This window comes from Micromys minutus, assembly GCF_963924665.1.
Source record: "Micromys minutus genome assembly, chromosome: 27".
Classification (NCBI taxonomy): domain Eukaryota; kingdom Metazoa; phylum Chordata; class Mammalia; order Rodentia; family Muridae; genus Micromys; species Micromys minutus.
The window spans coordinates 22,788,182-22,815,329 of NC_137962.1; the positions used below are offsets into that span (position 1 = coordinate 22,788,182).

The 27,148-nt window shown below is 53.3% G+C and overlaps 1 protein-coding gene across 5 annotated transcripts in view; it reads left to right on the top strand.

Annotated features, from left to right (window-relative positions):
- Positions 1-765: 765 nt before the first annotated feature.
- HDAC7 (histone deacetylase 7) overlaps positions 766-27,148 on the top strand; it is a 36,973-nt gene continuing 10,590 nt past the window's right edge. Inside the window, exons 1-12 of one of the 5 annotated variants that reach the window (XM_080939499.1) lie at positions 766-887; positions 19,185-19,375; positions 19,471-19,561; positions 19,855-19,966; positions 20,468-20,583; positions 20,949-21,074; positions 21,444-21,535; positions 21,737-21,847; positions 21,977-22,157; positions 22,350-22,546; positions 22,733-22,927; positions 23,843-24,044. In XM_080939499.1, coding sequence (XP_080795625.1) covers positions 869-887; positions 19,185-19,375; positions 19,471-19,561; positions 19,855-19,966; positions 20,468-20,583; positions 20,949-21,074; positions 21,444-21,535; positions 21,737-21,847; positions 21,977-22,157; positions 22,350-22,546; positions 22,733-22,927; positions 23,843-24,044 — 1,633 coding nt within the window. In that variant the 5' untranslated portion in view covers positions 766-868. Of the gene's footprint in view, positions 888-16,029; positions 16,113-19,184; positions 19,376-19,470; positions 19,562-19,854; positions 19,967-20,467; positions 20,584-20,948; positions 21,075-21,443; positions 21,536-21,736; positions 21,848-21,976; positions 22,158-22,349; positions 22,547-22,732; positions 22,928-23,842; positions 24,045-27,148 lie in introns of those variants that run through there. The other 4 variants (XM_080939500.1, XM_080939501.1, XM_080939502.1 and 1 more) reach the window with 4 other exon arrangements.

The following is a 27,148-nucleotide window of genomic DNA, read 5'->3' on the forward strand; positions in this document are numbered from 1 at the left end:
TCTCTTTTAAAAGTTTCAAAATCTGCATCACCCCCACTCCCCCTTTTTTTTCTTTTAATAGGAACAGACTGGACCCTTCTGCTCCCCTCAGCAGACAGTGTGTGTGTGTGTGGGGGGTGCCACTGGGGTTGGACTGGGCAGTGTTTCAAATCAGATCCTGAAGCGTTCCTGAGGCGAGTCCCGCTTGTGTGTGTGAGGGGTTAGGATAGGGCGGGGGGCGGGGGAGGCGGTGTCCGTCTGGGATTTCTTGCTCCGGACTCTAAGCGTGCCCTGCTCTCCCTGTGTGTAGCGCTCCCCTCGTTGACTTAAGTGTGTAGTTGTGTGCACAGGAGTCCTTCCCCGAAGCGCAAACCACCCTGGCTTGTGTAAACATGGATGCACGCTCGTGTACGCCGTGTATGCACGGGTGCGTGCACTCAGGTATCTGGGTTTCCGGGAATTGTGCGCGGAGCGCAGCGCCGCGCGGCGGCTGGGGCTTCGGCTGCTGCGCGCGGGTCCGGCCGCGTCCCGCGTTCCGGGTTCGGCGCTGCCTCCCGGGCGGCGAGCCGCGCCCCGCCGCGATCGGTGTCTGCCGCCAGCTTGTGTGCGGCTGAGCAAAGCCCGAGTGGTGTGTCCCAGGGCCGCCAGCGCCGGCCCCCCTCCCTCCCCTCCCCCTTGGCCCGCTCTCAGACTCAGATAAAGCATTTCCTTCCATTGTCATCCTACCCGGCCGGCCAGGCTGCCAGGGCCCTCCCCCTCCCGGCCCCCTCCCTTCCTCTCGCCGTCTCACAGTCGCTCCGCAGCCTCCGGCGACCGGGGGGGATGTGAGGCCGGCGCCCCGGCCCCCCGCCCGCCATGAGCCCCCGGCTCTGAGGGCCCCGGCCCCTGGATGCACAGCCCCGGCGCGGGTGAGTACCGGGCGGCCACCCCCTCCCCGCCCGCCCCGCCCTGCGCGCGGCACCCTGCGCTGCCCGCCTCGGCTCCGGCTCCGGCTGCGGCTGGGTCTCCGGCCGGTCCGGCTGGCCCGGTTCTCCGCGCGCCCTGGACCGCGCCCGCTCACCCGGGCTCTGGCCCGCTCGCGGCCCTGGCTGGTTCCGGGGCCGAAGGGCTCCGGCCTCCTGCGGGGCGCCCACATCCGCCCGCTCCCGGGCAGCGACAGGCCCCGGGGAGGCAGTGGGAGGCCCCGGGGCCGCCTGTGCATGGGCCGGGCGTCCCGTCAACCTCCTCCCCGGGATCCCGGAGGCACGGCCGGCCACCGAGGCCCGGGAGGGGGCGGTGCTCCGGGGCGGAAGGTTTGGAAGCGGGAGGGCAAAAGCTAGGACTCACTGAACTGGGGCAGGACTTGCGGGGCTGGACATCAGCGCCCCCATTTCGTGGAACCCGGCAGGGCCCTACTCAGATCCCGTAGCGGGGGTGGGGGGGGTAACGTCTCCTGGAGGGGCACTGGACTGGGAGATTTCTCTGAGCATCACCCCTTATTCTTGATCACCCATCACAGAGAAGAGACAGACACTGTGCCCAACTGAGCTGTGAGGGCAATGCCCCTAAAGGTGTGGGGAAGTGAGGGTCGCCCGCTGAATACTGAGAGGTAGGGAAGTGCGGAGCAAATGTCCCCCCCCTCCCCCGTCAGTGTTGAGAAGTATGAGAACCTGGGCAAATCTGGCAGCTGAGCTGTCTTTTCAACACTACAATTTCTCGGCCAGTAAGTTGGAAGAAAAAACCTGGGTCCTGCAGGTCACCTAATGAGTCCCACTTCCTTCTCGCCAGCTGCTGGTTTGAGGCTCATCCAGAGCTGACCATTGGGGTTCCTTTGCTAGCTGTCCAGCATTCTCTAAAGCATCCTGCATCAACTGGCGTGGGTTGGCTTGCCGATAGCTATCCCTTCCCACATCCCAACTCAGCATCTGCTTGAGGCCCAGTTCTGCCTGCCAGTTTTTCAGGGTGATAATAGGACATTGGCCCTTGGTGGCCCTGGATTGAACTCAACATCTGGAATCAAGAGCTAGTCCTTCAGACTTTCACCTAGACTTATGAGACTTTGCTCGAGTTCCTGGCCCAGCCATTGCAGACTGGGACTTTAGTTGGTTTCTGTCCTCTATCTTAAACTTAGGTGACCCATTTCTTCCCGAAAGGACCCCAATAGGCTGCTGTACGCGCCTCCCCTCTGTGCCAACGCTCTTGCACCTTTCCAGCCTCTTCTCCAGCCGCCGAAAATCATCCTTCACTCTAACCTTCTTGCTCCCTTCTGCCTGACATCTCCCCTCAGTAACCAAGTCATTTTCTTTACAGTCACTCCTGGGGGAAACTGAGGCACAGAGCAGTTCTACTGTGTGGTACCCCAGATAACTGAGATTGGACCAGGTCCTGCACCTGATGGAGCTGGGAATTGTGTCTCTGTCTTTAGTTTTCTGATGTCTCTCTCTTCTAGGCTAGATACTCTTGAGCTGTGTTTTGGAAAGGCTAGGTACAGGGTGCATCCGAACCCCCTGCTGCTCAGTTTAGTCCCCTGGCTGGGGCATTTTTCTGCCATCTTAGGGGTATAAGCTGAGCCAGAGAAGGTTTCTCTTCTAAGCAGGTCACTTCACATAAGCACACTATTCTCAATATTAACATGAACGGGGGGGGGGGGGCAGCATCTCAGTTCACTTTTCCAGAGCTCAGAACTGGAGAGACCAACCACAGAAAACCAGTGTTCATCAGGGAGTAAGGGGACAGGTAGAGAGCGCATCCTATGTCCTTGTCTGGGTTCATAGTTCCTCACCTATGGTTTCTGATGGCTCAGTCGTGACAGGATGGGTAATACAGACCTTTTTAGCGCTATAGGCACACTTCCCAGGGCTGAAACTAGGAAACTTTTGAAACCTTTTTTATGCCTTCTTTGCCCTTCTTTAAGAACTGATAGTTTTAAAGTTGACAGAAGCCCCAGAGAGAGATGAGCTAATAGCACAAGGCCCAGAGTCACCCAGGCAGGTAATGGCACCAGCCAGACTGGCCTCTGCCAGCACCTATTTGTGCCAAGTTTTTCCTAAGTCAGATGTGGTCTGGAGGCTGCAGAGGAGTGTGGGGGTATATTGCAGAGCTTGAAGGCATGTCCCCTTGGGGGCACCAGCTCCAGGACTTTGAATTTGTATATGTTGGATTTGTTCACTAGATGGGGCACTTCCTCTGGGGCAGGAAGCCTTGATTTCCTGTGTTGGGGGGTGGGCAGGGACTAGGAGTGAGGGGCCCATTGGGCCATCCCTGATGTTGTTTGGAACCACAGAAGGGCAGAGCTTTCTCTTGAAGCCGCTTCCCTAATCCAGGGGAGACAGGAAGGAGAGCTCTGGCTGGGAGGCCCAGGTTGAGGCTAGTGAAGGTTCTAAGTGCCCCGAGTTGGGGAGGGGGGTGGGTAACACAGCAGGAAGCCTGGTGAGCAGGTGACTCTGCCAGGCATTGTGTTCCTTATAATATTTTCCCTGTTTCTGTGGTAACATTCCATGGGGGCCTCGGGCCTTAGGGCTGCAGGAAGGCACTCCAGACAGCCCTTTCCTTAGTGGCCCACGTACTGGGAGCCCCCACATCTAGCTACTCCCTAAGCCTTTTCTCTCTGTAGTACCAGGGCCTGGGAATCCAGACAATTGGCCTGACCAAACACTGACTTGAGGCCCCATACTGTCTCCTGGTGGGCAAGGGAAGAGAACTGGGCTAGATTTGGGGATGTCTCCAAGCAGACTAAAACACCAACATTAGCCTCTGGTCTCTCTCTCCACCACCATCCTCCAGTCAATCTAGGGGTGGTGGACAGCCTGCCGCCTAGGCAAGGGGTGGGGGTGGCAGAGTGATGTTTTCATCAGCAGAGCAAGCTCCTTTAGTTCTGGACTTGTTCCCAGAGGCAAAATAAATTCCGGCTAGCATCTGTTTAGTGTGAGCCTCCGTGTGATATGTGTGTGTGCACTGGGTGTGTAGTGGGTGTCTGTGCTTGCCCAGGGCTGTGTGTGTCGATGCGGTGGTTCTGTGTCAATCTGTGATCCATGTGCTGGCTCCGTTGGGTGTTTGGGGTATGCACACATGTGGCACAGATGTGTGTCTTCTGTGTCATGTGCACCTTTGTAAGTTATGGGGCGTATAGAACCTATGGACAGGTTTTAGGGCGTGTGTACCTATGTCAGAGTTTGCTTTTTCACAAGTGTCCAGATCTTGACCTGTAAAAGCATTAGCCATGGATTTTTGTTCTTTCTTTCTTCATTTGTTTGTTTGTTTATCGATACAGGGTTTCTCTGTGTAGCCCTGGCTGTACTGGAACTCACTGTGTAGACCAGGTTGGTCTTGGACTCAGATCTCTCTGCATCTGCCTCCCAAGGGCTGGGATGAAAGACGTTCACTAGCATCTGTCCGTCATCTTTAATGCCAGTTACTAGACCAGTTGCTTCAGGATTCTGGGAAGAATGTGTTTAGAAACACCCTCAGGTCCCGTCCTCACCATCTTTGAGAGTTTTCCGGAGTCGGGGGAGGTACCTCCATGTTCACTTGCGTGGCGGGTGTTTGTGGTGCTGAGCTGCGCTTGAGGAACACAACCCTGGGTCAACCTTTTTGTTTATTTCTGTGGAATAAACCTGCAGAAAGGTATGTGGTGTGTCTGAGGTCATGAGGCTATTTAGAGGAAGAACTCAGTGCACGCTTCCTAAGACACCAGTATGGGTACCTATGTGGATGTTCATGCCCCGAATGGTGAAGGGGACCAGGTGGGGTTGGCTGGAATAGATAGATACTTGCCCTCTGAGTGGCATTAACTCTTCCTTTGGGGTTCCAGCCTTTCTGGTCTTGTTCTTGTTACCCTCCTTCTTCCTGTGTGGGAAAGCCTTGGAACCCCCACTGGCAGTCAGGGAAGGTCGTTTGTCAGGGTGGTAACTTGGCAGCTCATCCATTCCTTATGGACTTACCGAGCTATGTGCCTTACACTGGTGAGCACAGAGGCAGACCTCTGACCTCAGGGTGCTACAGATCTGCTAGAGAACGAGGAAGCAGGGGTGGGAAAGGAGAGGTGAATATTACACATGGTGATTAATTAGCTCTATGAAGAACACCAACTGGATCCAGCAATAAACAACCAGATGAGACCTCCTTGGACAGGGTGACTATGGGAGGTCTCGGTGACAGGAACACCTCTTCTCCTCAGTCTAGAAGTGAGTCCCCACAGCCTGCTAAGCCATTCTTGGAAGCTCCCTGGACCCAGGTGAGGGATCTGGACTGAGGTCTAGCTGAGGGTTAGAACTAGGCTGTCAGCCTGGTGAATGGACTCTTCTTTCCTCAGGCAGCTCCCTGCACCCCCCCCCCCACAGGTTGTCAGAGGGACAGAGAAGCAGGAGCAGCCAAATAGGGCTCAGACTAAGATTAAGAACATGGCAGACTCTGTCAGGGGCTCCCAAGCACCGCCCATTCCTGACCCTCCTGCTCCACCTTCTTTCCTGCCCAACCTGGGAGACCCCTGTCCCGGCTCGCACCCCTTTGGGTGTAGCTGACTGCTTCTATGACCATTAGGATTTATCTAGCTCAGGGTCACCAAGGGGTGTGGGGGTGAGTCAAGGCTCCGAGAAGACTTGTGTCCTGGGAGATAACAGAACCAGAAACAAGGGTAGGGGCTCGTGTAGGGCAGAGCTCATGAGAAGCTGCCCAGCAGGGCCTAGTTCAGAAGGGGGTATAGGGAAGACCTGAACTAAGGAGTCTCTCTTTCTGTGCCCTTACATCTGCTCCCTAAGCTAGATGACTCTCAGACCAGAGGGGCAAAGGGGTCTGGTTCACACCACCTGCTCAACTTCCGCCAGAAGGAAGTGCCCCCTTGGGTCCACCTCCATGCAGGCCTGCCCTCTCAACCCCTCTCTGGAGGTTAACTTTCACATCAGCTAATTGGGCATAACCTTCCTACTCTGGGCCTGCAGCCCTCTGACCTCTCCTCCTCCTCCTCAGTAGAGGGTTTTCCCTGGGAGACCCAGAACTTCTGTCTGGCAGCTGGGACAAGACAGTGCAGCCTCGAGGGACTGGAGGAGCCTTAAAGGAAGAGAAGAGGTCTCCGAGGTCTGCTTCCCGGCCCCTTCTTTTGGCCCTTCCAGTGCCTTTTTTCCTTGGCCTCTGCCTCTCAGCCTTCCAAACCCCAGCTGCAGGCTCCTACTGGGGGTCGGGAGAGGTACTGGCAGATCGGACTCAATGTCCCCACCCTATCCCCAGGCTACGTCCCTTCTCGTCCCTTCTCGTGTTGCCGTGCTGGGAAGGGAAACCCCGGCAGTCCGAAATCCTTGGCTTTGTGAGCTGAGAATAACCAGGGAACTCGTATTCCCTCTTGCATTCCGCTTAGCTCCCTGATGAGCTGGACCCAAGGAGCCCTAGGCCCAGCAATCCGGTTCCCCTTCTGCAGCCTTCGGGATGGCGGGGAGGAGCAGGGCAGGCTGGGAGGCACAGGTTCGGAAAGAGTCGGGGTGGGGGAATTCGGAGACTTGGGCTGTAACCGACTTGTTTTGCTTGCCCCACAAACCTGCACGTCCGGGGCATCCGCTGCGCCCTCCGGGGCCTTCAGGTTGTAGAAGTGCTCTCAGAATGACAGAGTGGTGCCACCGAGTTGGGGCAAGAGGGTGGGGGTAAAGGGGGGAGCCCCAAGCAAGGGGGAGCTGGAGGGTTAAAAATAGCAGCAGTCGGGTTTCGGTTAGCAAATGTGGAGGCGGGGAGCTGGAGGCGCGGCAAACGGAGCTGTGCTTCCCCTGGGCCTCGGAGTGAGTCACCGTGGAGAGTTGGTGAGGTAGCACCCTCTGCAGGGCTGCACGCAGGGAGCCCAGAGCTCAAAGAGATCTGGCTTTGCGCCAGAAGGGTTGTGTAAAATGGGGAAGACCGGAGCCCAAGACCGGGGTTCGAATGCAGGTGTAGCTGTGGGGGCTTTTGTGTGAGGATGCCGAGGCCTCGAAGTTGGTTTCCTCCCGGCTTTCTGCAGGCATCTGGGAATGTAAACTCTTGGTGGAGTCTCAAGTGCGCCCCCCCCACCCCCGCCCCAGATGTTCTCTCCTGTCGCCCTGCGCCACTGGCAAAGCCCAGCAAGAGGCACTTTCAGTGGGGGACAAGAGGGAAGAACGGTTGTCTGGACTGAATCTCTTTCTCCAGCCACAAGCTAAGCGCGGGCACCTTCTTCTCCGTGACTCGGTTTCTCTTATCGCTAATGTGGAAATAATAATGTTTTCACTCTCACAGGGTTGCTGTGGAGATTAAAGGAGATGGCGTAAGTGACTTATGCCACGTCTGGGAGGGCCCTGGTGCACACAAATACTCATCCCTATTACTGATATTATTGTTCACATTTTTTTAAGGTCAGGAGTAGAGAATGTTGGAGCCGTGACAGAAAGAGTCCCAGCCCCAGTTCACAGGAAAAACCAGGCCAAATTCCCTGCTCTAGATTCCTCCGCCCTTGTGGGCCTGGGACAGTAGGAGTGTGTAGCCGGCAGGAACAGGGTGGACCCCTCGAAGCAGGGTGAGGGGGGACCCTAGGCTTCACAGCCAGCTGGCTTGTCAAAGGGACTGCCATGCCACCCTGGGCAGACAGCCCCTGATGGCTTCTTCTGTGGAGTACCTTGCCAACATCTGCTGTTGGTGACCTTTCTTTTAGCTCCTCCCTGGCAGTCCTTAAGAGGAGGGTGAAGCAGAGGAGGGGTGGCAGGTCAGTGACAACAGTTGTGTTCCCAGGGTGCTGGCCCTGGAAGAGACATGAGCCATTGCTTTCAGGAAATGTCATTATTCAGCTGACAGGCATTCATTAAGTAAGGCCTGACGTTGCCTAGCCTGGGCTAGGCCCTCAGCATGATTCACGAGAGGCATGTAGATAACATGGAGTCCCTGACGATGTGGGGGTCCGAGAATATGTGGAGTCCTTGAAAGCCTAGTAGCCTAGTTCTCATGAGACCCTTGGTCATGTGTTGACTTTGTTCCCAGGGAACGCACATGTATGCAGTGTGTACAATGAGCTGTTACCACAAAGGTACTTCTGTGGAAACAGACGGTACAGGGCAGTAGCATTAACAGAAGAGAGCACGTACTGCATATGAGGGGCCCTGGACCCCCAGCACACGCCTCCCCGCTCTCTCGTGTGCTCCCTTAAAAGGCTGTCTTTTTTTTTTTCCGCTAAAATGAGATTGCACTGTGCATGCTGTTTGTCTGGGTCAGCAATCTCTACCTCTCCGTGCCGTGTCATGGTCTCACCCGGTCCCCATTTGTTCTTGGCGTTGCTTTGTTCAAAGCAGTTGCTCAGGACCACGCATCTGGCTGTTGATCTGTAAGCACCCTAGCTGGATGTGGTCTAGAAAGATCTTTGGTAAGTGTCAAGGGCAGCCGTAGCTGCAGAAGGGAATGGGGTCACCTGGAGAATCTGCCCGATAGACTTCTGATATCTTCCAAAACTAACGAGCAAAGGGGGAGGGTCCTGTGGCAGGAGTGGGTTTGGGGATGTCTGGGGTATTTTTGGTCATTAATATTGATGTGCTATCTCTACCAGCATTCATAGACTGTTGCTGTTCAAGGGCTCCAGATGCCTCTCATTTGCTTGGTGTGTACTAAATGCCTACCCCCTCGGCCAGTGGGCGGACAGACTCTGTGGCCAGTGTCCTTCACCTTCCTCAAACTCAGGGCAATTTTGGCTGTCTGGCATGAAGGTGCTCCTCTCTGCAATGGGTGCCTCCGCCCTTCCACCTGCCCCAGGTCTGCCCAGGGCAGAGGCTACACTATATCCTTCTGAGGGAATGCATTCTGAGTACTGCCTGTCTGAGAGTCACTTGCTCTGGTTATGTAACTGGCACACTCCGGAGCTTGACAGTTTCCAGAGGGCTCTCACACACAGCATGTGATTCTCCAGGGCAGCCCTGGGAGGTCTGCTTGTTTAGTTATACCCTGCTGGAGGGAGCTTACAGGAAGCCAATAAAATGTAAGATGCACATTGAAAAAACTGGGGGGTTTGGGGGGGATGTAAGATGAATAAGGAAGTAGGAACGAGCTCTCCTGGAGACAAAGGCGTGAGGGGCTCAGGCAGAGGCGGTGCTTTTGTTATTTGGTGTGTTTTGGATGGACTGTTTCATGTTTCGTGGAAGAAGCAGGCCAACGCTAGGGGTTACTCTACCGTTCTGTGTGCAGCTTGGTGGCCTTGCCACCTGTTAGGAGGTATGCTGATCATAAGCTTAGGCTCAGGAAGGCCAGGCAAGTTTCTGTCCTCCTTCCTCTCCCCCTCCCCTCTCCATCCTCCCCCCTCCCCCATTTGCTCTCTTTCTCCAATCTCTTGTCTGTCTTTTGTGGTACTGGGGATAAGCCCCGGGACTCTCTCATGTTAGGCTAGCGTTCTGTGGCTGAGCCACACTGCCCCCCTGCATGTTCCTTAACCTCTTCAAGCCCCGGTTTCTGTGGTAACAGCACCGACTTTACAAGGCTGTGGTAGGAATACTTTGTCAGCACTGACATAATACTTGACAATCATTCTTAATGTCATTACTGGTTAGAATAATAGACCGAATAACTCGGATCTTTTCCCTGCCATCTCAGGGACAGGCCTTTGGGAGGATCAAATAGAAGGGGGTCGGGAAGGGACTTTGTCAGGCACACAAACCACAGGGAGAGGCAGGACTTACGAGCTAACAGGAGTGGGGCGCACAGGTAGGCCAAGCCCAGCTGCAAAACCCTGAAGGGGGTGAAGACACGGGCCCCAGAAACAGCACTGCACTGGGGTGGTGACTGTGCTTCCTGTTACAGGGGCAAGCAGTTGAGAAAGGCTGGCTGGGATTGGCTGCTGGGTGAAGTGGGCACCAGGGCTTGGAGAGGAGAGAGACAAGGCAGAGGCTGACCAGCCCTAAAACCATAGCCTCCACATTACAGACGGGGCCTCGAACCTTGCCTGCTTAAGGTCTTTTTCTCGTGAGAGAGAAAGATACTGGTTAGACTTTAGAGTGAACTTCCAATAAGATCAGAGCTCCTGCAGCAAGGGGTTGTGGGTGAATGGAGAATTCATGTGCCCCAGTGTTTAGAAATACCAGGGCGGTTTGGACCTCCTGGAAAACCTGTCTGCTCAGGAATTCTTTAAGTGGACAGAGCAGTGCAGAACAGGCCAGGTTGCAAGGCAGGCCCTAGAGATGGGCAATGATGGTAGGCCTGGAGAGCTACCCTGAGGAGGTAGCTGGGTCCTTGCACTATAGAGAGAGCTCAGGGAGGCTGAGCTGCAGAAAGGCTTCAAGAGGTGACTCAGAATCTCACAGTTCTTTAGCAGAGAGCAGTAAGGCCTCTGAGTGTCATACTCTTACACAAATGACCTGGGACCCCTGCTTCGGGATTCATGAGGATGAAGAGCCGGATAGGTGACAGAGTCAGAGAGGGGACACTGTGCCACTCCTGGGAAGCTTGAGCTGCCACTGTCATGGTTACATCTACTTCCTGTTTGATTAATTTCAGACGGAGGGGTAGGGGCGGGGAGGGCGGCTGGCTCCTGGCTCGGGCTACCACTGTGTGGGGCTGTTTACAACAGCCGCATGTGGGATTCCCAGAAAGAGACTCCAAACCGGACATCCTGTGGCTGCAAAATACCCAGGTGTCAAGAGCTAAAAATAACTGCCCTAAAGCTCTAGCCACCCAGAGTTAGAAGGAAAAGGACCGGTTGGCTGAGTGATTGGGCACGAGGAGGGGGGGGGAGGTAGGGGGGAAGGTGGGGAGGAGGGGGGAGAAGATGGGGGTGCTGAAACCAGCACTTCCAGCCCTCAGATCTCTGGATGTCCAGCTACCATACCGTCTTGCAACGGACCCCAGACCTTCATCTGTGTAGGTACATATCCCAAGCTGCCCACCTGCCCACTGAATCTGTATCTACAAAGAACCTGTGAAGCTTGTTTCGGGGCCTCCTGTGAGAGCGTCCTAGAGCGGTGTTTTTCAACCTGTGGGCCATGGCCCGCTAAGGGTCACAGGGGTCACCTAAGGCCATTGGGGAAACACAGATATTTACATTTATGATTCGTAACAGTAGCAAAGTTACAGTTATGAAGTAGCCATGAAAATTAAATTTCTGGCTGGGGGGGAGTTGCTCCCAAATAAGGAACTGTGTTAAAGGGTCTCAGCATCAGGAAGGTCGAGAACCATTGCTTTAGAGAAAAGATACAGCAGAACCCCACTGAGTAGAAAAATGGAGCAGATGCTCCTTCAACCCCCCCAGGCCAATAGTTCTGTTATTGCTTGGTTTCTACCAACTCCAGTTCCTACAGGTGACTCTTTGGGGATGTCTTTATGGGTACCCACAGGTAAATGTGACAGCTTCTGGCCTCTCTGGCCTGCATAGGCCCGAGTTTTTATGTGGCCCACTCTGATGAACTTCCTTTGCCTTATATTTGCCCTGGGCCAGCCAACTTCAAGGTATGTATCAGATGAGATCAGGGTTCTAGAGCCTTCCTGCTTTGTGACACGGGGCCTTTAATTACTAATTTTTCGATACATGTCCCTGAGTGTATGCTTGTACAGTGTGTGTGCACAGGAACACATGGAGGTCAGAAGAGGCATAGGAGCCCTTGGAACCAGGGGCTATAGATATGTGGTAAGCTGTCATAGTGGGAGCTGGGAACCGAACATGGGTCCTCTGCAAGAGCAGCAAGTACTCTTAACTGCTGGGTCATCTCTCCAGCCCCTAACCTCAGGTTATTCAGAGCTTCAGGGTCTTAGTCTGCCCATTGATGTTCTTGCAATAAAAAAAGTAATCTCGTGGGGTTTGTTACAAGCATCGGGTGCATTAGCAGATGAAAGGCATTTGGAGCAACTGGTTCTAGCACTCACCAGTGGGGAATGGGAAGGGCAGAAAGTGCTGGCTCTGGGGATACACATACACAAGACAAATGCCTGTGGCTGAAGAGGAGGGTGCACTAAGACCAGATAGCCATTTGTAGTCTGTGATGGAGGCTCTTCCAGGTTCAGGGCCGACAGGAATAATGGACGAATAAGACGGCTCATGGCTGACCGCATTCGGGGTCACCGTGCCTCACAGTCCTCTACCCCTCACACTGGTCTGTCTAGGCTCCTGCTGGTTAGGAACTAGCACCCTCCACATACCTCTCTCTGCCTTGACAGCGCTGGCCTGAGGAATTTTCTGACGTTCCAGGGTTGCAGATGGGGCAGCTGAAGCTCTCTCTACCAGACGTTGTCATGCATATAGGCTTTCCCCAACTGACCTAGCCACAGTCCTTAATACAATGGGTCTTCACTCTCTTCCTAGGCTTCATTTGGGCACCCACTGTCTGTGCCCTGAGCTCTGGATACATCTGAGCAAGAACTAGTTCAAAGCTAAGAACAGGAAGCTTTGGAAGTGGGGAGACCAGAAACTGTTAAAAAGGTGGGGTTTAAGGAAAATTTTAGGGAGTCTGGGGCCAGTGAGAAACTTACATTCTGTCGTATGTTTTTTGTTTTTTTAGAATCTTCAAAAAAGATGTATTTATTTTATTTTACATATGGGCATTTTGCATGCATGCCTATCCATTGGAACCAGAGTTACAGTCATGAGCCACCATGTGGGTGCTGAGACCCAAACCCAGGTCCTCGCTCCAGCCCCTTTACATAGCTTTTTAAGCAGATGCTGGAGATTTAGCTTGGAGCATGCTCACACCACTGTCACATTGAGACTGTGCCTTCGTATTTAAGATTCTGGGCTGTGTATTTCATGCTTGCTTGGTTGGTTTTGAAAGGGACGGTCTTACTGTGTAGCTCAGTCAAACCTCAAAGGATTGATCCCCCTGCCTCAGCCTCGGGTTGGTTACAGGTGAGGGTGAGGGATGTTTAAACTGCTCGAAAAGCATCAAATGGCTCCCTATCTGCCGATCTCCTCAGCCCCCAGCTGTGGCCTCTGGAGGGAGGTAGCACCTGCATTTGGAGTCACCTCTCACACTGGTCTGCTGGTTATGAACTGGCACCCTCCACACACCTCTCTCTGCCATGACAGCGCTAGCCCAAGTGACCAATCTCTTGCTGCTCCAGAATCTCCTAGTGTCGAGTTCAGTCGGATGCCTGGAAGGAGGGCCCTCTCTCCATGGCGTTCTCAGGCCTTTGAGGCCTGACAAACATGACATTTCCTCTCCTTGTTTATTCTTGGACTTTCCTGGGGCCCTCTTGCCTCCTCTGCCAGTCTCCTGAAGGCATCAGGCCTTGTTCTTCCTGTGTCTTGGCTAGAGACTCTAAGCTGCAAGCTGGGGTTCAGGGGACTCTGCCTGGAACCCAGGACTTTGTCTTCCTGCCTCCATCTGCTTCCCCCGTGCAGCTGAGGCCTGGCCTTCCCATAGCTTCCTTTAGAGCTAATATCCAGGGACTAGGGAGCTAACCTAGGCTCAGGCTTCTTGTCCCCTTGTGAGACAGCAATGTAAGGCCCAGAAACCCAGCTTGTCCAGGGGCCCCAGGGTGGATAGAACCCTGTGGTTTGTGTTCGAGTCTAGTCTGGAGATTACTGAAGGCTGTGATGTCCTGACGGGGGCAGGATCTCTCCGTTCTGGGTGAGACTGATGCTCAGGTTCAGGAAGGAAACTTGGTGCATCCAGGCTCCTCACGCTGAGTGAACTGCTTAGGTCTAATTGTAACTGCTTCCTAAAAATGGAGGGCATGAGCTATAGCCAAGCCCCTGAGAGAGTCCCAAACCCAAACAAGAGCCGAGTAAAGGGTCAAGCCCTGGGCAGTGTTCTTGGTCCCTTGGGTCAATTCTCCTTCTTTTCCATGAAGTAAATTTCATTCATAAATGAATGATGACTAGCCCCGGAGAAATGTATCAAGGTCATTGCAAGGGGGTCCCCTAATTCAGGCTGATACTGAGGTATACAATATGCCCCTTTTCTCTTAAGCTCAAGCTCATCAAGCTACCAGGGGATGCCTTTCCTCTTCCTTCAGAGAGGTATTCCCAGTGTTTTGAACTCAATGGCACTTAGCAGAGAGCCAGGAAGAAAAGGGGCTCTTTGTAGAAAGTGCTGTTGGAATCAGCCTCTTTGTCAGCCACACACGTCCATGTGGCTCTTCTGGACAGAGTTTTTGTCATAGGTCACCGCCACAAACTATCCCTTCCAGTCGTCACAACAAACCACAAGGCCCAAGGTTATTAATTTTTCTCCCATGCATGGAGTGCACAGCGCCCAAATCTGTGGTTAGCAGGGGTGTGAGGCACGGGAGGCCTTCCTGCGAAGGGGAAATGTAAGTGAATTCCCAGGATGCAGGGGACTCTGGGCCCAAAGGTATTCAAGTGTGTTTTCTGTTGCTGTGGTCAAGGCCATGACCAAAAATAAAAGCAACTTTGGGGAGGAAAGGGTTTATTTAGGTCATGGTGTATCCATCATTGAGGGACTCCAGGGAAGTGATTCAAGCAGGAACTGGAGGCAGGAACTGAAGCAGAGACCATGGAGGGAGGGCTACTTACTTACTGCCTTGCTCTTTCCGGCTTTCCCAGCCTGCTTTTCTGTACAACCCAGCACCCAGGGGTGGTGCTGTTCACCATCAATTAGTAATTTAAAAAAAAAAAAAAAAAACAAGAACAACAACAACAACAACAAAAAAGGATACAAAATAACAACAAAAAGGCCAGGCCGATAGAAGCAATTCTTCAGCTGAAGTGCCTTCTTCCCAGGTATATCAAGATGACAGCCAAGATTAAAGGTTCTTACCAAGAAGCTGAGTGTTGGCACAGCCTTTAATCCCAGCCCTCCAAAAGCAGGAGGAGATGGATCTCTGTGAGTTTGAGGCTAGCCTGGCCTAGTTCCAGGACAGCCAGAGAAAACCTGGTTGCACAGAGAAACCCTGTATCAAAAGGCAGCGTAGAAACCTTTTTAGACCAGGGCCCGCAGAAGAAAGGGGGGGGGGTTCTAAGATATCCAGAATGTCTGTTATTCCTGGAGAGAGAAGGCTGCTTTTGGAATAGCTGTATCTTGGGGATCACAAACCTTGAGAAATTATTTGTGTATTAGTCAGGAAGTCGTGAGAGGATCATTGTGTGTCATTGTGTGTAATTCGTTAGTTCCCGAAAGGGCCTTAGAAAGTACGGATGCAGATGATAGCGGCTGACAGACGCTACCGCCGACACCGTAATGAATGACACGCAGAGGCGTGGGACACTGAGTAGGTGAGGGGTGAAGAGAACGGGTCAGGATGAGCCTCGTACCGAAATGGGCTTGGGCAGACTGACTAGAGATAGGACAGCATGTCTGCCCAGAACTGTGTGCCGAGGCATGGATGCTAACATGGTGGGCCGTTGGCTTAAGTCTCTTCTGCCTGGGGCTGCACACTAAGTACAGGTCCAGAGAGCAGCATCCATCTCCCCTCGGAAAGCATCCTTCTGCACTTGGTCTGGTCTGAGGAGCATATCCACCAAATGCTGCCTGCAGAAAAATCCCAGATTTCCGTGTTCTTCCTGCGAGGGCCTTCTGTCCTTTGGCCCTGAGCTGGAATGGCGGGAGGGTGCGTTCACCGTGAGCAGGCGCTATGAGAACTCGCGTCCACGGCTCCTCCCAGCCTGCCTTGCTCTTCCTGTTGCCAACCAGCCGACGGTTCTGTTGTAGTTCTGTGGGTTCTTGAGTGGGCTTGGGAGCCTGGGAGAAGTGGCCATTTCCAAAGACTAGCCCAGGCTGTCTCAGAAAGAGGTCTGAGGCTTTAATGGGTCTCTTTTCTGGGAAAACCAAGGTGGCAGACACAGAATGGGCAGCTGGGGGGGGGGTGCTGCGATTCTTGGGGTGTGTATCGCCAGCATTTCACAGATCCTACCAGATCTCCCCTGACCTGTAGCCACAGCCCAGTCCTGTCCCCTGACATTTTCTGAACGCTTCTCCGGGCCTGCTCTCCCCAGCTCTCTCTTGCTCTCCCCAGCCACATGTTCCCACTTCTGGCCTGAGCACCTTCCAGCCTGCCTTTTCCCCTCAGGCTGCTGGAAGCATGCTTGGACTGCCCAGGGAAGATGGTATCTTCCACATCAGGGAGGGCTGAGGGCATTGCGGGGTGAGCTCGGGCCTCCTGCCTGAACTTCTTGCTATGCGCTGTGCCCAAGCAGCTGAGTCACTCAGTAGCTGGCTACCAGGGAAGGAGCTGAGGGCACTAGCCCTCCTCCCTTGCTCCACCGATATACCCTCACCTCTCTTTCTACAGATGGGACCCAGGTAAGCCTGGATGAGGGATGGGAACAGTCTGGGAGAGGAGAGCCTGGGGCTTTGACAAGTGGGGATTTAGCTGGGTCAGAGAGTTGGAAGATGTGGGTTCCAGGGAAGGGACAATGTTTGGTCTCCAGAAGAGTAAGAACGCGAGAGGCATCTTAGGGTCCAGGCTAGGAAGCATGACGGGAAAGGGAAAGCCAGACGCCATGCCTGTCCTTGTAGGGTATGGCAAAACGGAAAGTAGGAATGTTTGTGCTCAGATAACCCCACCCCACCCCACCCCAATCAGGCCCCGCCTTGCCCCAGTCAAGCCGCGCCCCACCCCAGCCAGGCCCCGCCCCATCAGACCCCTGTCCCAGCGAGTGAGCCCTGTTTTGTTTTCAAGTCATTCATCCTCATCTGGGCCCTGCAGGGAGAAAAGGTGTCTCTTATTGGTGAGAGGACATTCTCCTAGGTCCTCCCTGCTGGCCTGGGCTTTCCCTGCACCCGTCACTCCCGTCACTCGTTCTTCCCGGCAGACTGGATTGCAATGGACTAACTAACTTCCTGTTGCCGGCCAGATTTAGAATGTGCCCATGGAGGTGGGTGGGAGACGTCCCTTTTTCTTTAACTCCCAATGGATGATACCCACTGAGGATCTTCTGAGGGCGCAGTGATTGTTTCCACGTAGCAGAGAGAACCGGAAGGTCAAAGAATCTTAGCCTTAATTCAGCTGTGCGGAAAGCCTGGGAAGACAAGGACACATAGAAGAGGGGGCGGGGAGAGGAAACGGTAGCAACATGTGACCTCTGCTAAATGAGAGACACCTGAGTGTATCCTACCGCCTACCGCTCTGAAACTCCGTCCTAGGCCACTGAGGAGAAATAGGAAGATTCCCCCCTGTGGTTCTACTTACTGTCTGCCTTGTGCTAGGTTGTATTCTAAGTCCTGGGTTGATGAGCAACGGCAAACCAGACCCCAGCCTTCGGGGCTTATACTGCTGCTGCCGCTGGGCTCTTAACGATGCTGTGAGCAGCCGGCATGGAGGCCAGGAGGAAGGGCTGTTGTACACTGGCCTGTATCCAGCCGGGCTCTGAGCAGCAGATGGGGTTTGGGAAGTAGAATGCAGGAGTGCAGACAGGAGACATTGTGAGCCAAAAGCCAGGGGGATAAAAGGTGCTGGCTTTGTTTATGGGATAAAAGGCCGTGCTGGAGTTGGTGGCTTTGGTGCCTGAGTTGTTGGCTTTGTTAAGTGGAGCAGGCCAAGTTGAGGCGGGTGTTCATGGGGAAATGCCTAAAGGATGTTTCTCCAGAGAACTTTACCACTCCTGTACCCTGCCATGGGGCTAGCCTATGGAGACCCCCAGATGGTAAGTCTCCCAGAAAGTCCTCTGTTCCCAACATTCCCTTGCTCTGGAAGTAGTAATGTTGAAAGCTGTTAGGCGGCTGTTCCTACTTTGGTAAGACTGAAACCACAAGCCTCAGGTATAGGAAAACCACTTTGGGTTCTCCTAAGCCCTGTGCCAGCAAGGGAGTGATCTCGGGAAGCCACTACACCAGAACTGGGGAAGGCTAAGGCCTCTCATGGGCCAAGAATATGTTGCCAGTGGAGGCCCATACTCAACCAGAATGATTTCTTGGTTAGCCACATGAACAGGGCTGAGGGCAGCAAATCCAGGTATTGTTTACTGTGGGTGGTATCTGGATGCATAGTCGTTTTCTCAGAGTGCTTAGTAACTGGAGGGCCACAGTAGGCCTTGCTGGACACTTCTCTCATGTCCATCTCGTAGTCATTGTTAGAGTGACGCCCCTTCGGGACAACTACCCACAACTTCTTTTCTTGCCCAGTGTGAGCCCCTTCCAAAAGAGGTGATTTCCTGTGTGTTGGTGGGAAACCGGAGCATTGGGACAGACAGGGACGAACACCTTGCTGGGTGGCTCCAGGCCCTCGCCCTGGCCCCCACTTGTCTCGTCCAGGATAACAGATAGGCAATAATTAGTATCCAAGGCAGGGAGACTAGGAGCTGAGGGGGTTTTGTTGCACACATGCACCACAACTGTTAAGGTTATGACTTCTGTGCAGGCCGCAGGCTGCACTTCCAGAACTTTCTCACTGGTGGTTTGCTGGGGAATGTTACCATTCCCTGTCAGTGCCAGACCCCAAGGATAGTTGTTATGTTCTATGAGATAAATGCCTGAAGAAGGCCTCTGTGGGGAGATTCCCCCCTCTCTTGTATTCTCATCCTTTTCGTTCAGTAGGACCACCTCCTACCCTGAAGCATTCCCAGCATCTCAGCATCTCAGCATCCCTGGCTGCTCAGCCAGGCCAGCTGGCTATGCTGGCACAGGCCCTGGTCTGCTGGTGAGCTATAAATAGCTCCTGCACCCACGGCCTTGGCAAGGTGCTCCTGGCGTGGGTGCAGAGGACACTGGAGAAGAGGCAGCTGAGCCTGCTGTCCTTGCCAGGCCAGGCCCACAGCTGGCTGGAGTAAGAAACAGGAGCCTGTACCACAAGCTCATAGGTCTGGTGAGCTGAGGAGTCTACCATGAGAACAGGGTTCAGTAGGCCCTAGGGGGCCTGCCAGGGCTGATTGTAAGCTTTGGGCACTATGTCTGGATCCCAGGACCAGAATGGTACAGAAAATGGGGAGAGTGTGGCAGCTGATGTGTGAGGCCCATGAACTTGGGGTGCTGAGCACAATGAACCTATTTACCTGGCTGATCGCTCCTGCCCTAAGCCAGGCTGACCACATTCCTAGAAGGACAAAGGCAAGGAGGATATAGAGCCTAGAACGACATCGCCATTTCATTGAATCTTGTAACCTTAGCCCCAAGCTAAGCAAGACACCGTGCTTCCAGTCAGATGGCTCAGTTCTCGCCATCGGCAAGCAGAAGCGAACGTGTCTGTAGTCTGCAGACCTCCTTTCTCACAGGTAGAATGGAATCCAATTCCTACCTGTAGCTCACCTAAGGCCTAAGGGAGGAGGAGGCTCCCTGAGGGTATTTTGACTGATGTTCCATCCACCCCAGAGGATTCAGTTGTCTGTGACCAAGTTCCTGCAGACTAGTCTTCCACCTGACTTGGCTGTGTGTTCCCAGGCTGTCCTGCCCTCCAGCCAGACACACCAGGCTCTCAGTCCCAGCCCATGGACCTTCGAGTGGGCCAGAGGCCCACAGTGGAGCCGTCACCAGAGCCGGCGCTTCTGACCTTGCAGCGCCCCCAGCGCCTTCACCGCCATCTCTTCCTCGCCGGCTTGCAACAGCAACAGCGCTCAGCTGAACCCATGAGGGTAAAGACAGAACCCCACTGACACCCCCCGGCCTCCCTAGACCTTAGGTCTGTCCTTTACTCCTGCCCCTCCTGAGCTGCCAGCTCTGTCTACAGCTCTCGATGGACCCACCGATGCCGGAGCTGCAGGGCGGACAGCAGGAGCAAGAACTTCGGCAACTTCTCAATAAAGACAAGAGCAAGCGAAGTAAGGGTGGGGCTCGTCTCCCCTCTTCTCTGCCTGGGTGTCTGGGAGGGATGAGTGGGAAGGGCACCATTGACCTGGATGCCCTCTGTTGGCTCTGCCTCTCAACAGAGGTAAGTGTGGGAGTTTCTAAAGGCTTCACAGGAGGGGTGGGGCCTCCGGCTTAGCTAGCTCTTGCCTGAGGAGTCCATGAGATATAGTGTACTGAAAATGTGGCCTTGGCAGTTTGCGGAGAATGTTCCCAAGAGACTTCTCATCCACCCCTTGCCAGCCTTCCCATTTCTCTGCCTCTACAGGTGCCATAGCCAGCAGTGTGGTCAAACAGAAGCTGGCTGAAGTGATTCTAAAGAAACAGCAGGCAGCCCTTGAGAGAACAGTCCATCCCAGCAGCCCCGGTATCCCCTACAGGTAGCTCGTTGTCCCTCAGGTCCTTTCTGTGCCCCCTCTTTCCTACATACTCACCTGTGGGTGTGCACCTGTGGGTGTACACATGGCTCCTCTCTTCCCCCACACCTATTACCTGTTTCTTACTCTGTGCCTAAATATAATCTATCCAATCCCCCTCAACCCATACACGCCCTCCTTTCCCCTTCAGTTTTCTCCCTACATCTCACCTGAGGCCCTTCACATGCACAGTGGTTCCTAAAAAAGGCTCCTAACAGGAGATGCTGAGTCTTCAGGGAGTCCTAAGCTCCAAGGCTTGGGCTTTATACCTGAAGCCTGCATTAGCATGGGTGACTCGCTACTGCCCCCTGGAGGTGACTCCTGTCATGCTGGCTCCACACTACCCAGCTCTGTTGGTGGCTGCTTTCCTGGCAGGCAAGCTCAGAAAAGCACCTGTGCAGAATGGGATTGTAGGGCCTTGGGGCACCCTGGGCTTCTGAAGTAGCCTTGACACTCACCCCGCAGAACTCTTGAGCCCCTGGACACAGAGGGTGCTGCCCGCTCCGTGCTTAGCAGCTTCCTGCCTCCCGTTCCCAGCCTACCCACCGAACCCCCGGAACACTTTCCCCTGCGTAAAACAGGTGAGGTGGGCAGATTAAACAGACCTTTGAGGGGCTTAGATTAAACAAAGGGCTTCAGATTTAGATCAGGAGTATGGGGTTGGGGGACTGAGGCTCTTGGTACACTGCTTATTACTACCCCTCACCCCCAACACTCTGGCTTTGCCTCTTCTGTTAACCCATGGAGGAGGGATGTTAAAGGGCACAGAAGAGGGCTGGCATGATACAGAGGCACTCAGTAGGCAGAGGCAGGTGGATCTCTGTGAGTTTGAGGCCATCCTGGTCTACATCGCCAGACTGTCTCAAAAGAGTGGGGTTGGGGGAGGGAGAGAAAGTAGAGAAGGATGGCTGACCTATCCACGGAGTGACACTAGTTGCCCCCGCAGTGTCTGAGCCCAACCTGAAGCTGCGCTACAAACCCAAGAAATCTCTGGAGAGGCGCAAGAATCCCCTGCTCAGGAAGGAGAGTGCCCCGCCCAGTCTTCGGAGGAGGCCTGCTGAGACTCTTGGAGGTAAGAGCCCAACAGGGAGTCAGTCGCCACCCATGGTGCGGTCCCTTCTTTGGGCCGGGTTCCATCCACGTGGGACCGCTGACTTTGTACCTGGTGCGTCTCACACACCTGCCTGCGGGAGGGCGAGTTGAGGCTAAAACCTAACCCTGCTGAGTCTCCCGGGTGGACATTTGCTGGGGAAAGGAGGGAGAGGTGAGTGAAGGTAACACCTCAGAGGTTCTGTGGGACAGTGGTGGGCCGGTAGCTTTTTCGGTCCTCCAGGAAGAAAGCAGCAAACATCCAGAAGGAAAGGAGCTGTGATTGGGAGTCCTGTCCAGGGTCGTCCATTCCTGACCCCTGGCCGTGCCTTCCTTTTTCTTCTGCCCTCAGATTCCTCCCCCAGCAGCAGCAGCACGCCTGCGTCAGGGTGCAGTTCCCCCAATGACAGCGAGCACGGCCCTAACCCTGCCCTGGGCTCAGAGGTAAGGCCTTGTTGGGCACTGGGCTCTCCTGGGTGGGGGAGGGCAGTTCTGAGTCTCAGCCTTCTTCCAGCAAGTGGCCTAGCTGGCCTGAGGCTTCAGGGTCTGGGTAGTCCTTAGCAGGGCCTCTTGGGCGTTCTGGGGACGGCATATCAGGGGTAGAGTTCCAGGACTGGTGACCCGTCACCCTGATCCTCATGGCAGGCGCTCTTGGGCCAGCGGCTGCGGCTGCAGGAGACTTCTCTGGCCCCGTTCGCTTTGCCGACAGTGTCCTTGCTGCCCGCAATCACACTGGGGCTGCCTGCCCCTGCCAGGGTGAGTGGCTGGGGCACCCCGCCCCCACTCCGTGCTTCTCCGGCCTCTTTTCCTGCCTGTGTCCTGTTACCTCACCTTCACCTTCCTCTCCCAGAATCCTCTCCAACTCTGACTTTACCTTTCTTTCAGGCTGATGGTGACCGCAGGACCCATTCAACTTTGGGCCCTCGGGGTCCTGTCCTGGGGAGCCCCCATGGTCCCCTCTTCTTGCACCACGGTCTGGAGCCAGAGGCTGGGGGCACCTTACCCTCTCGCCTGCAGCCCATTCTCCTGCTGGACCCCTCAGTCTCTCATGCCCCACTTTGGACTGGTGAGTCTTGCTGCTTTTCCCAGAATGGGCAGGATTTGTGCACCCTGACGGGGGGGGGGCAGGCTCTGGGAAAACCCCACTTTCCAATCGCTCACTGTCTGTATCCCCTTGCCAAGCTTTGCCTCCACTCGTACCCTGTCTCCTCCTGTGGCTCCCAGGGTTCCTTCCTTACATCCATCTCATTCTTTCCAGTGCCCGGGCTCGGGCCCTTGCCCTTCCACTTTGCCCAGCCCTTACTGACCACTGAGCGGCTCTCTGGGTCAGGCCTCCATCGGCCACTTAACCGGACCCGCTCAGAGCCCCTGCCTCCCAGCGCCACTGCCTCCCCTCTGCTGGGCCCCCTGCAGCCCCGCCAGGATCGGCTCAAACCTCATGTCCAGCTGATCAAGGTGAGGGGAGCCAGGTAGGGGAGGTGCTAAGGCGTGCCTAACTGAGCCCCTGTGGGCTGAAGGGTACTTAGGCAGAAGAAAGGCCTGAAAGGCTAGAGGAGTGATTGCCGGAGACCTAGCCAGATGAATGGAGCCGTTTCCAACCCTCTACCCTCCACCCACCCTCCTCTCTATCCCACTTCTCAGCCAGCCATCTCCCCTCCCCAGAGGCCTGCCAAGCCCAGTGAGAAGCCCCGACTGCGGCAGATACCCTCTGCTGAGGACCTAGAGACAGACGGTGGGGGAGTGGGACCTATGGCGAATGATGGCTTGGAACATAGGGAGTCAGGCCGCGGGCCTCCTGAGGGCAGAGGACCTGTTTCTCTGCAGCAGCACCAACAGGTATGGCTGTGCCCAAGGACCCTGAAGAAAGTTCAGTCAGAAGGCTTGGGGCTTGGCATAAGATGGGAAAGGGTAGGGGATAGAAAGACTCGGACCCACACCGAGGTGCTGATGCGCATGCACATGTGTGTTCGTGCGTGCGTGCGTGCGTGCGTATGCATATATTCCCGCAGCCTGCTTTCTCTAGTATACCCTGTACCTGCTTCTTGGCCTTTCACAGAACTACACATACGCCATCTTCATACTTCTCTTTGCAACTGGCTCTCTTGTATCTAAAGGTAGCTGTGGCAAGATGTGGGAGAGCAGCAAGTCCCTGGCTTTAGATTAATAATAGCATGGGGGTCAGGGCAGTGTTCATTTGTCAGGACCACTGCAGAAGGAGCTAGACACGCAAGATACCTTGAAGCTCAATCGAGGTGTGTGTTGGGCGGGAGAGGGGATGTGTCCTGGGGGCTGTGAAGGAAGATCAATCTAACATACCTCTGCTCAAAGGTCCCTTTTAGAAGGATAGCAAACCTTTTCAATGACGACTTTCCTAATCCTGTTAGTGTGACTTGGTTTTCCCCTGCAAAGACCCTATCTCCAAAGCCAGAGGCTTAGGACTCTATCGGGAAAGGGAGTCCACCAGCAGCAGCACTTGGTGGTGGCCGTCTACCCACGAGCATTTACCGTCTCAAGCAGTTACTTGTGGTCAGTAGATTAGTCCTAGGAGACCTGATCTCAGACAGTATCCTGGGGCCCAAGAAATTCTTGTGAAGTTGGAACATCAGACTGGGTCCAGGTCTTCAGAAAGGTCACAGAGCTCAAATCTGGAATTTCTCTAGAAATGGCGTCTGTCCGGAGGGTATCTACATCTTGGGTGTGAGCAAGTGGCCAAATCTGAGAAACTGGAACCTGTGGTCATGTTTCCTTCAGGTGCCACTCTGGGAGCAGCAGCATCTAGCTGGGCGGCTCTCTCAGGGAAGCCCCGGGGACTCTGTGCTGCTACCTCTGGCCCAGGTCGGACACCGGCCCCTGTCCAGAACCCAGTCTTCCCCAGCGGCACCTGTCTCCCTGCTGAGCCCAGAGCCCGCCTGTCAGACCCAAGTCCTCAACAGCTTGGAGACACCTGCCACAGGTAAGACCAGAGAGGGATTGAGGGAGGCAGAGAAGAAGGTGACCAGAGCTTGAGTCCACATCTGTGATTGGCTGTTCAGGGACAGTTCCAGAGGTCGTGGAATAATCCCTTCATCTTGTTTGATTTTCATGGTGCCCATGAAGCCTGCAGACTCATCAAGACTTGGAAAACCTAAGTTGACAGTGACTAGCTTTTGTTAAAGGACAAAGCTGGGTCGGGGCCAGGACAGGAATTCGAGTCTCTCACTGTGACCAGTGGTCCTTTTAAGACGAAAGCAAACACAAAAACAAAAGCCAAGAACGTTACTTAGCACTGCTGGGCTTATAAAAAAAGCTCAAGAGTATTTCAAACATTGGAGAAGTATGAGAAAAAAAATAATTAATAGTTATATAAATGAATATCATGTTATAAGTAATAAAAGAACAAGAAAATCATCAAGTGTATCGTTGCCCTAAACTCTGCTCTACTTGTAGCGGTAAATATAAAAAGGAAAGACAGAAAGAGAGAGAGAGAGAGAGAGAAAGAAAGAAAGCGCACTAGGCCACACTACTGTTGTCTGTTCTGTGACCCCAGCGGTGATCTCACCACCATGGCTACTTCCAGCAGCACCTGCCCATCTAGTAGCTCCCATGACCAGTTGCTGCCACACCAGCCCCATGCAATGACCGCCCGTCTCACGGTTAGCTGTTACAAATCCCTATATCCCGGCAAAATCAAGATTCTAGAGGCTTGTACTTTATCAATCAGAATTATATCAGTAAATTCTCACCCCACAAAAGCTCCTCACAATAAACTCAGAGCTAATTGATATTGATCTAAACTGCCCACCTAGATAAGGCAAATTATACCGTGATAATCCGTCCGTTATTAGATCTCTGGGTCGCCCTTCTCTCCCTCCTTCTCTTCTCTCCTATCTCTCTTGCCTCTCCAAACCTCTGCGCCCGCCTCCTTTTCTGCTGTCTGGTCACAGACCTTACCTTATCTTGTGTCTGCTCTCATCTGCATATAGACATCAATCTACAATTCTGGGTTTCAGTTACACATCATACCTGCCTAACGTCATGAGCATGAAGCTATATTTTGTACCCTGCTTAACTGAATTTTTTGATTGATTTAGTTTTTTTTAATAGTGTTAGGAATTGGACTTAGAACACTGCTTATGCTAGGCAACTGTTTGGTCTCCAGGGTGCTAAAGCCAGCTCTGTATTCTGACTTATCAGATAGCATGGTATTAAGCATGGTATTACAAAAATTTTTGAATCCTTAAAGTGAGATTCTCATATATATATACATATATGTATACATATATATATATATGTGTGTATGTATATATATGTATATATATATGTATGTATATGTATGTATATATATATGTATATATATATAGCTTTTTGAGGCAGGCTGCCTCTCCCAGGCTAGCTTTGAACGTGTAGCCATTTTTTCTCGTAGATTCCTAAGTGCTAGCGTTACAGAAATAAATCACCGGATCCAGCTCAGTGTTAACCTTAATTATTATTAGTTGGGTGTTTAAACATTTGTTTTAGTTTTCATTTTAATTTCTGTCTCGTTTTTTTGTTTGTTTGGTTTTGGATTTTTGTTTTTTGATGTAGTCCTGGCTGTCCTGGAACTCCCTCTGTAGGTCCTGCCTGCCGCTGCCTCCAGAGTGCTGGGATCCAAGGCTCACCAGGCTTTAGTTTTAGTTTTCTTCATTTGTTTTTGAGACAGACCCTCATTATAAAGTCCTGGCTGGCCTGAAACCCAGGGGCCTGTGATCTACCAGCCTTTTCCTCCCAAGTGCTGGGATCAAAGGTGTGCACCAGTTTGGCCTTTAAACGTTTCCTTTGGTCTGGGATTATCTCTCCAGGGCCACTCTTACGGAGTAGCCTTCCTGGGTCAAACAGTGTGAGCATTTTGTAAGTCTGAGATGACACAGACCCTTCCAGCAGCAAGGTGTGCTTGCTTCCGGAGATTTCTCTCAGGCAGAGTGAAGTACCGTTCCTGACTACCCCAAAGGGTCGATTCCGGGACCTCAGACGCCATCTTGTAAACCCTCCAAACCCACAGATTCTCAAGTTCTTCATGTAAAACAGCGCACAGAGCCTGTGCTTAACATAGGCATGTCTTTCCACATATTTAAACCACATCCGTTTTGCTTTTGAGAGCTAATACCACGTGGGCGTTATGTAAATAGTTTTCGGTGCTGTTTGCATATTGTTTACAAGGTAAAATAGTTTTGAGTGTTTTCCATGTGCAGTTGGGAGATTGACCAGGTGGCCAGTGACTGTGGGATGCCATCTCCCATGCTTAGGTTTCCCTGGAATTGTTTTTCCTCTGTGTTTAGAGCCCCTGGCTTTGTGACACCCAGAAAGAGATGTGCATTAATAAATATTTAAATATCCCAGCTCAGAACTTTCTTCCTGCCTTTGGCCACTTATGTTCCTAAATGAAACACACAGACACAGCCTTTATATTTTAACACATCTTAGCACAATCTCTGTGCAATGGCCTACCCTCCATGTTGTTAGAATGCATTTTCCTACCAATAACTCCGAGTTACTACTTAACTAATTCCTATGTTCCATCTTGGCTGCTTGCTCTCAACTGGGCAGCCTCCGGGCCGAGTACTCTTGGTCCTTAGCCTATGGCAGCTCTCTTTTCCCCCCCTCTTCCTCCTCCCCCTCTCCCCCCTTTCTCTGTGGCAGCTCCTTTCTCCCTCTTTCCTAGTGATCTCCTCGCCCCAAGCCCATGAAAACTCAACCCCACCTATGTCTCTTCTCCCCAGCTATTATTTACCAATCAATTAACTGGGGACAGGGTTCCTCAGTGTCTTACATGTGGACTTTGGGGTAAGCAGTTTTGGGGACCCAAATTAACATTAGAATACAACAGCATTAGGCCAACCCACTACAGAGATATCTCTCTGGGTTTAGGGCATGAACTCTCAAAGGCATAGGAGTGCGTTGGGCTTGGTTAGCGCTACCCAGAAGGCCAAGCACAGCTGTGGATATCAGGTTGTCAGAAGCCTTTATGCCGGTGCATAGGGAAACAGCTCTCCAGGAAAGGCTGGAAAGGGAATGAAGACGTCCCCATGCCTGACTGAAAAG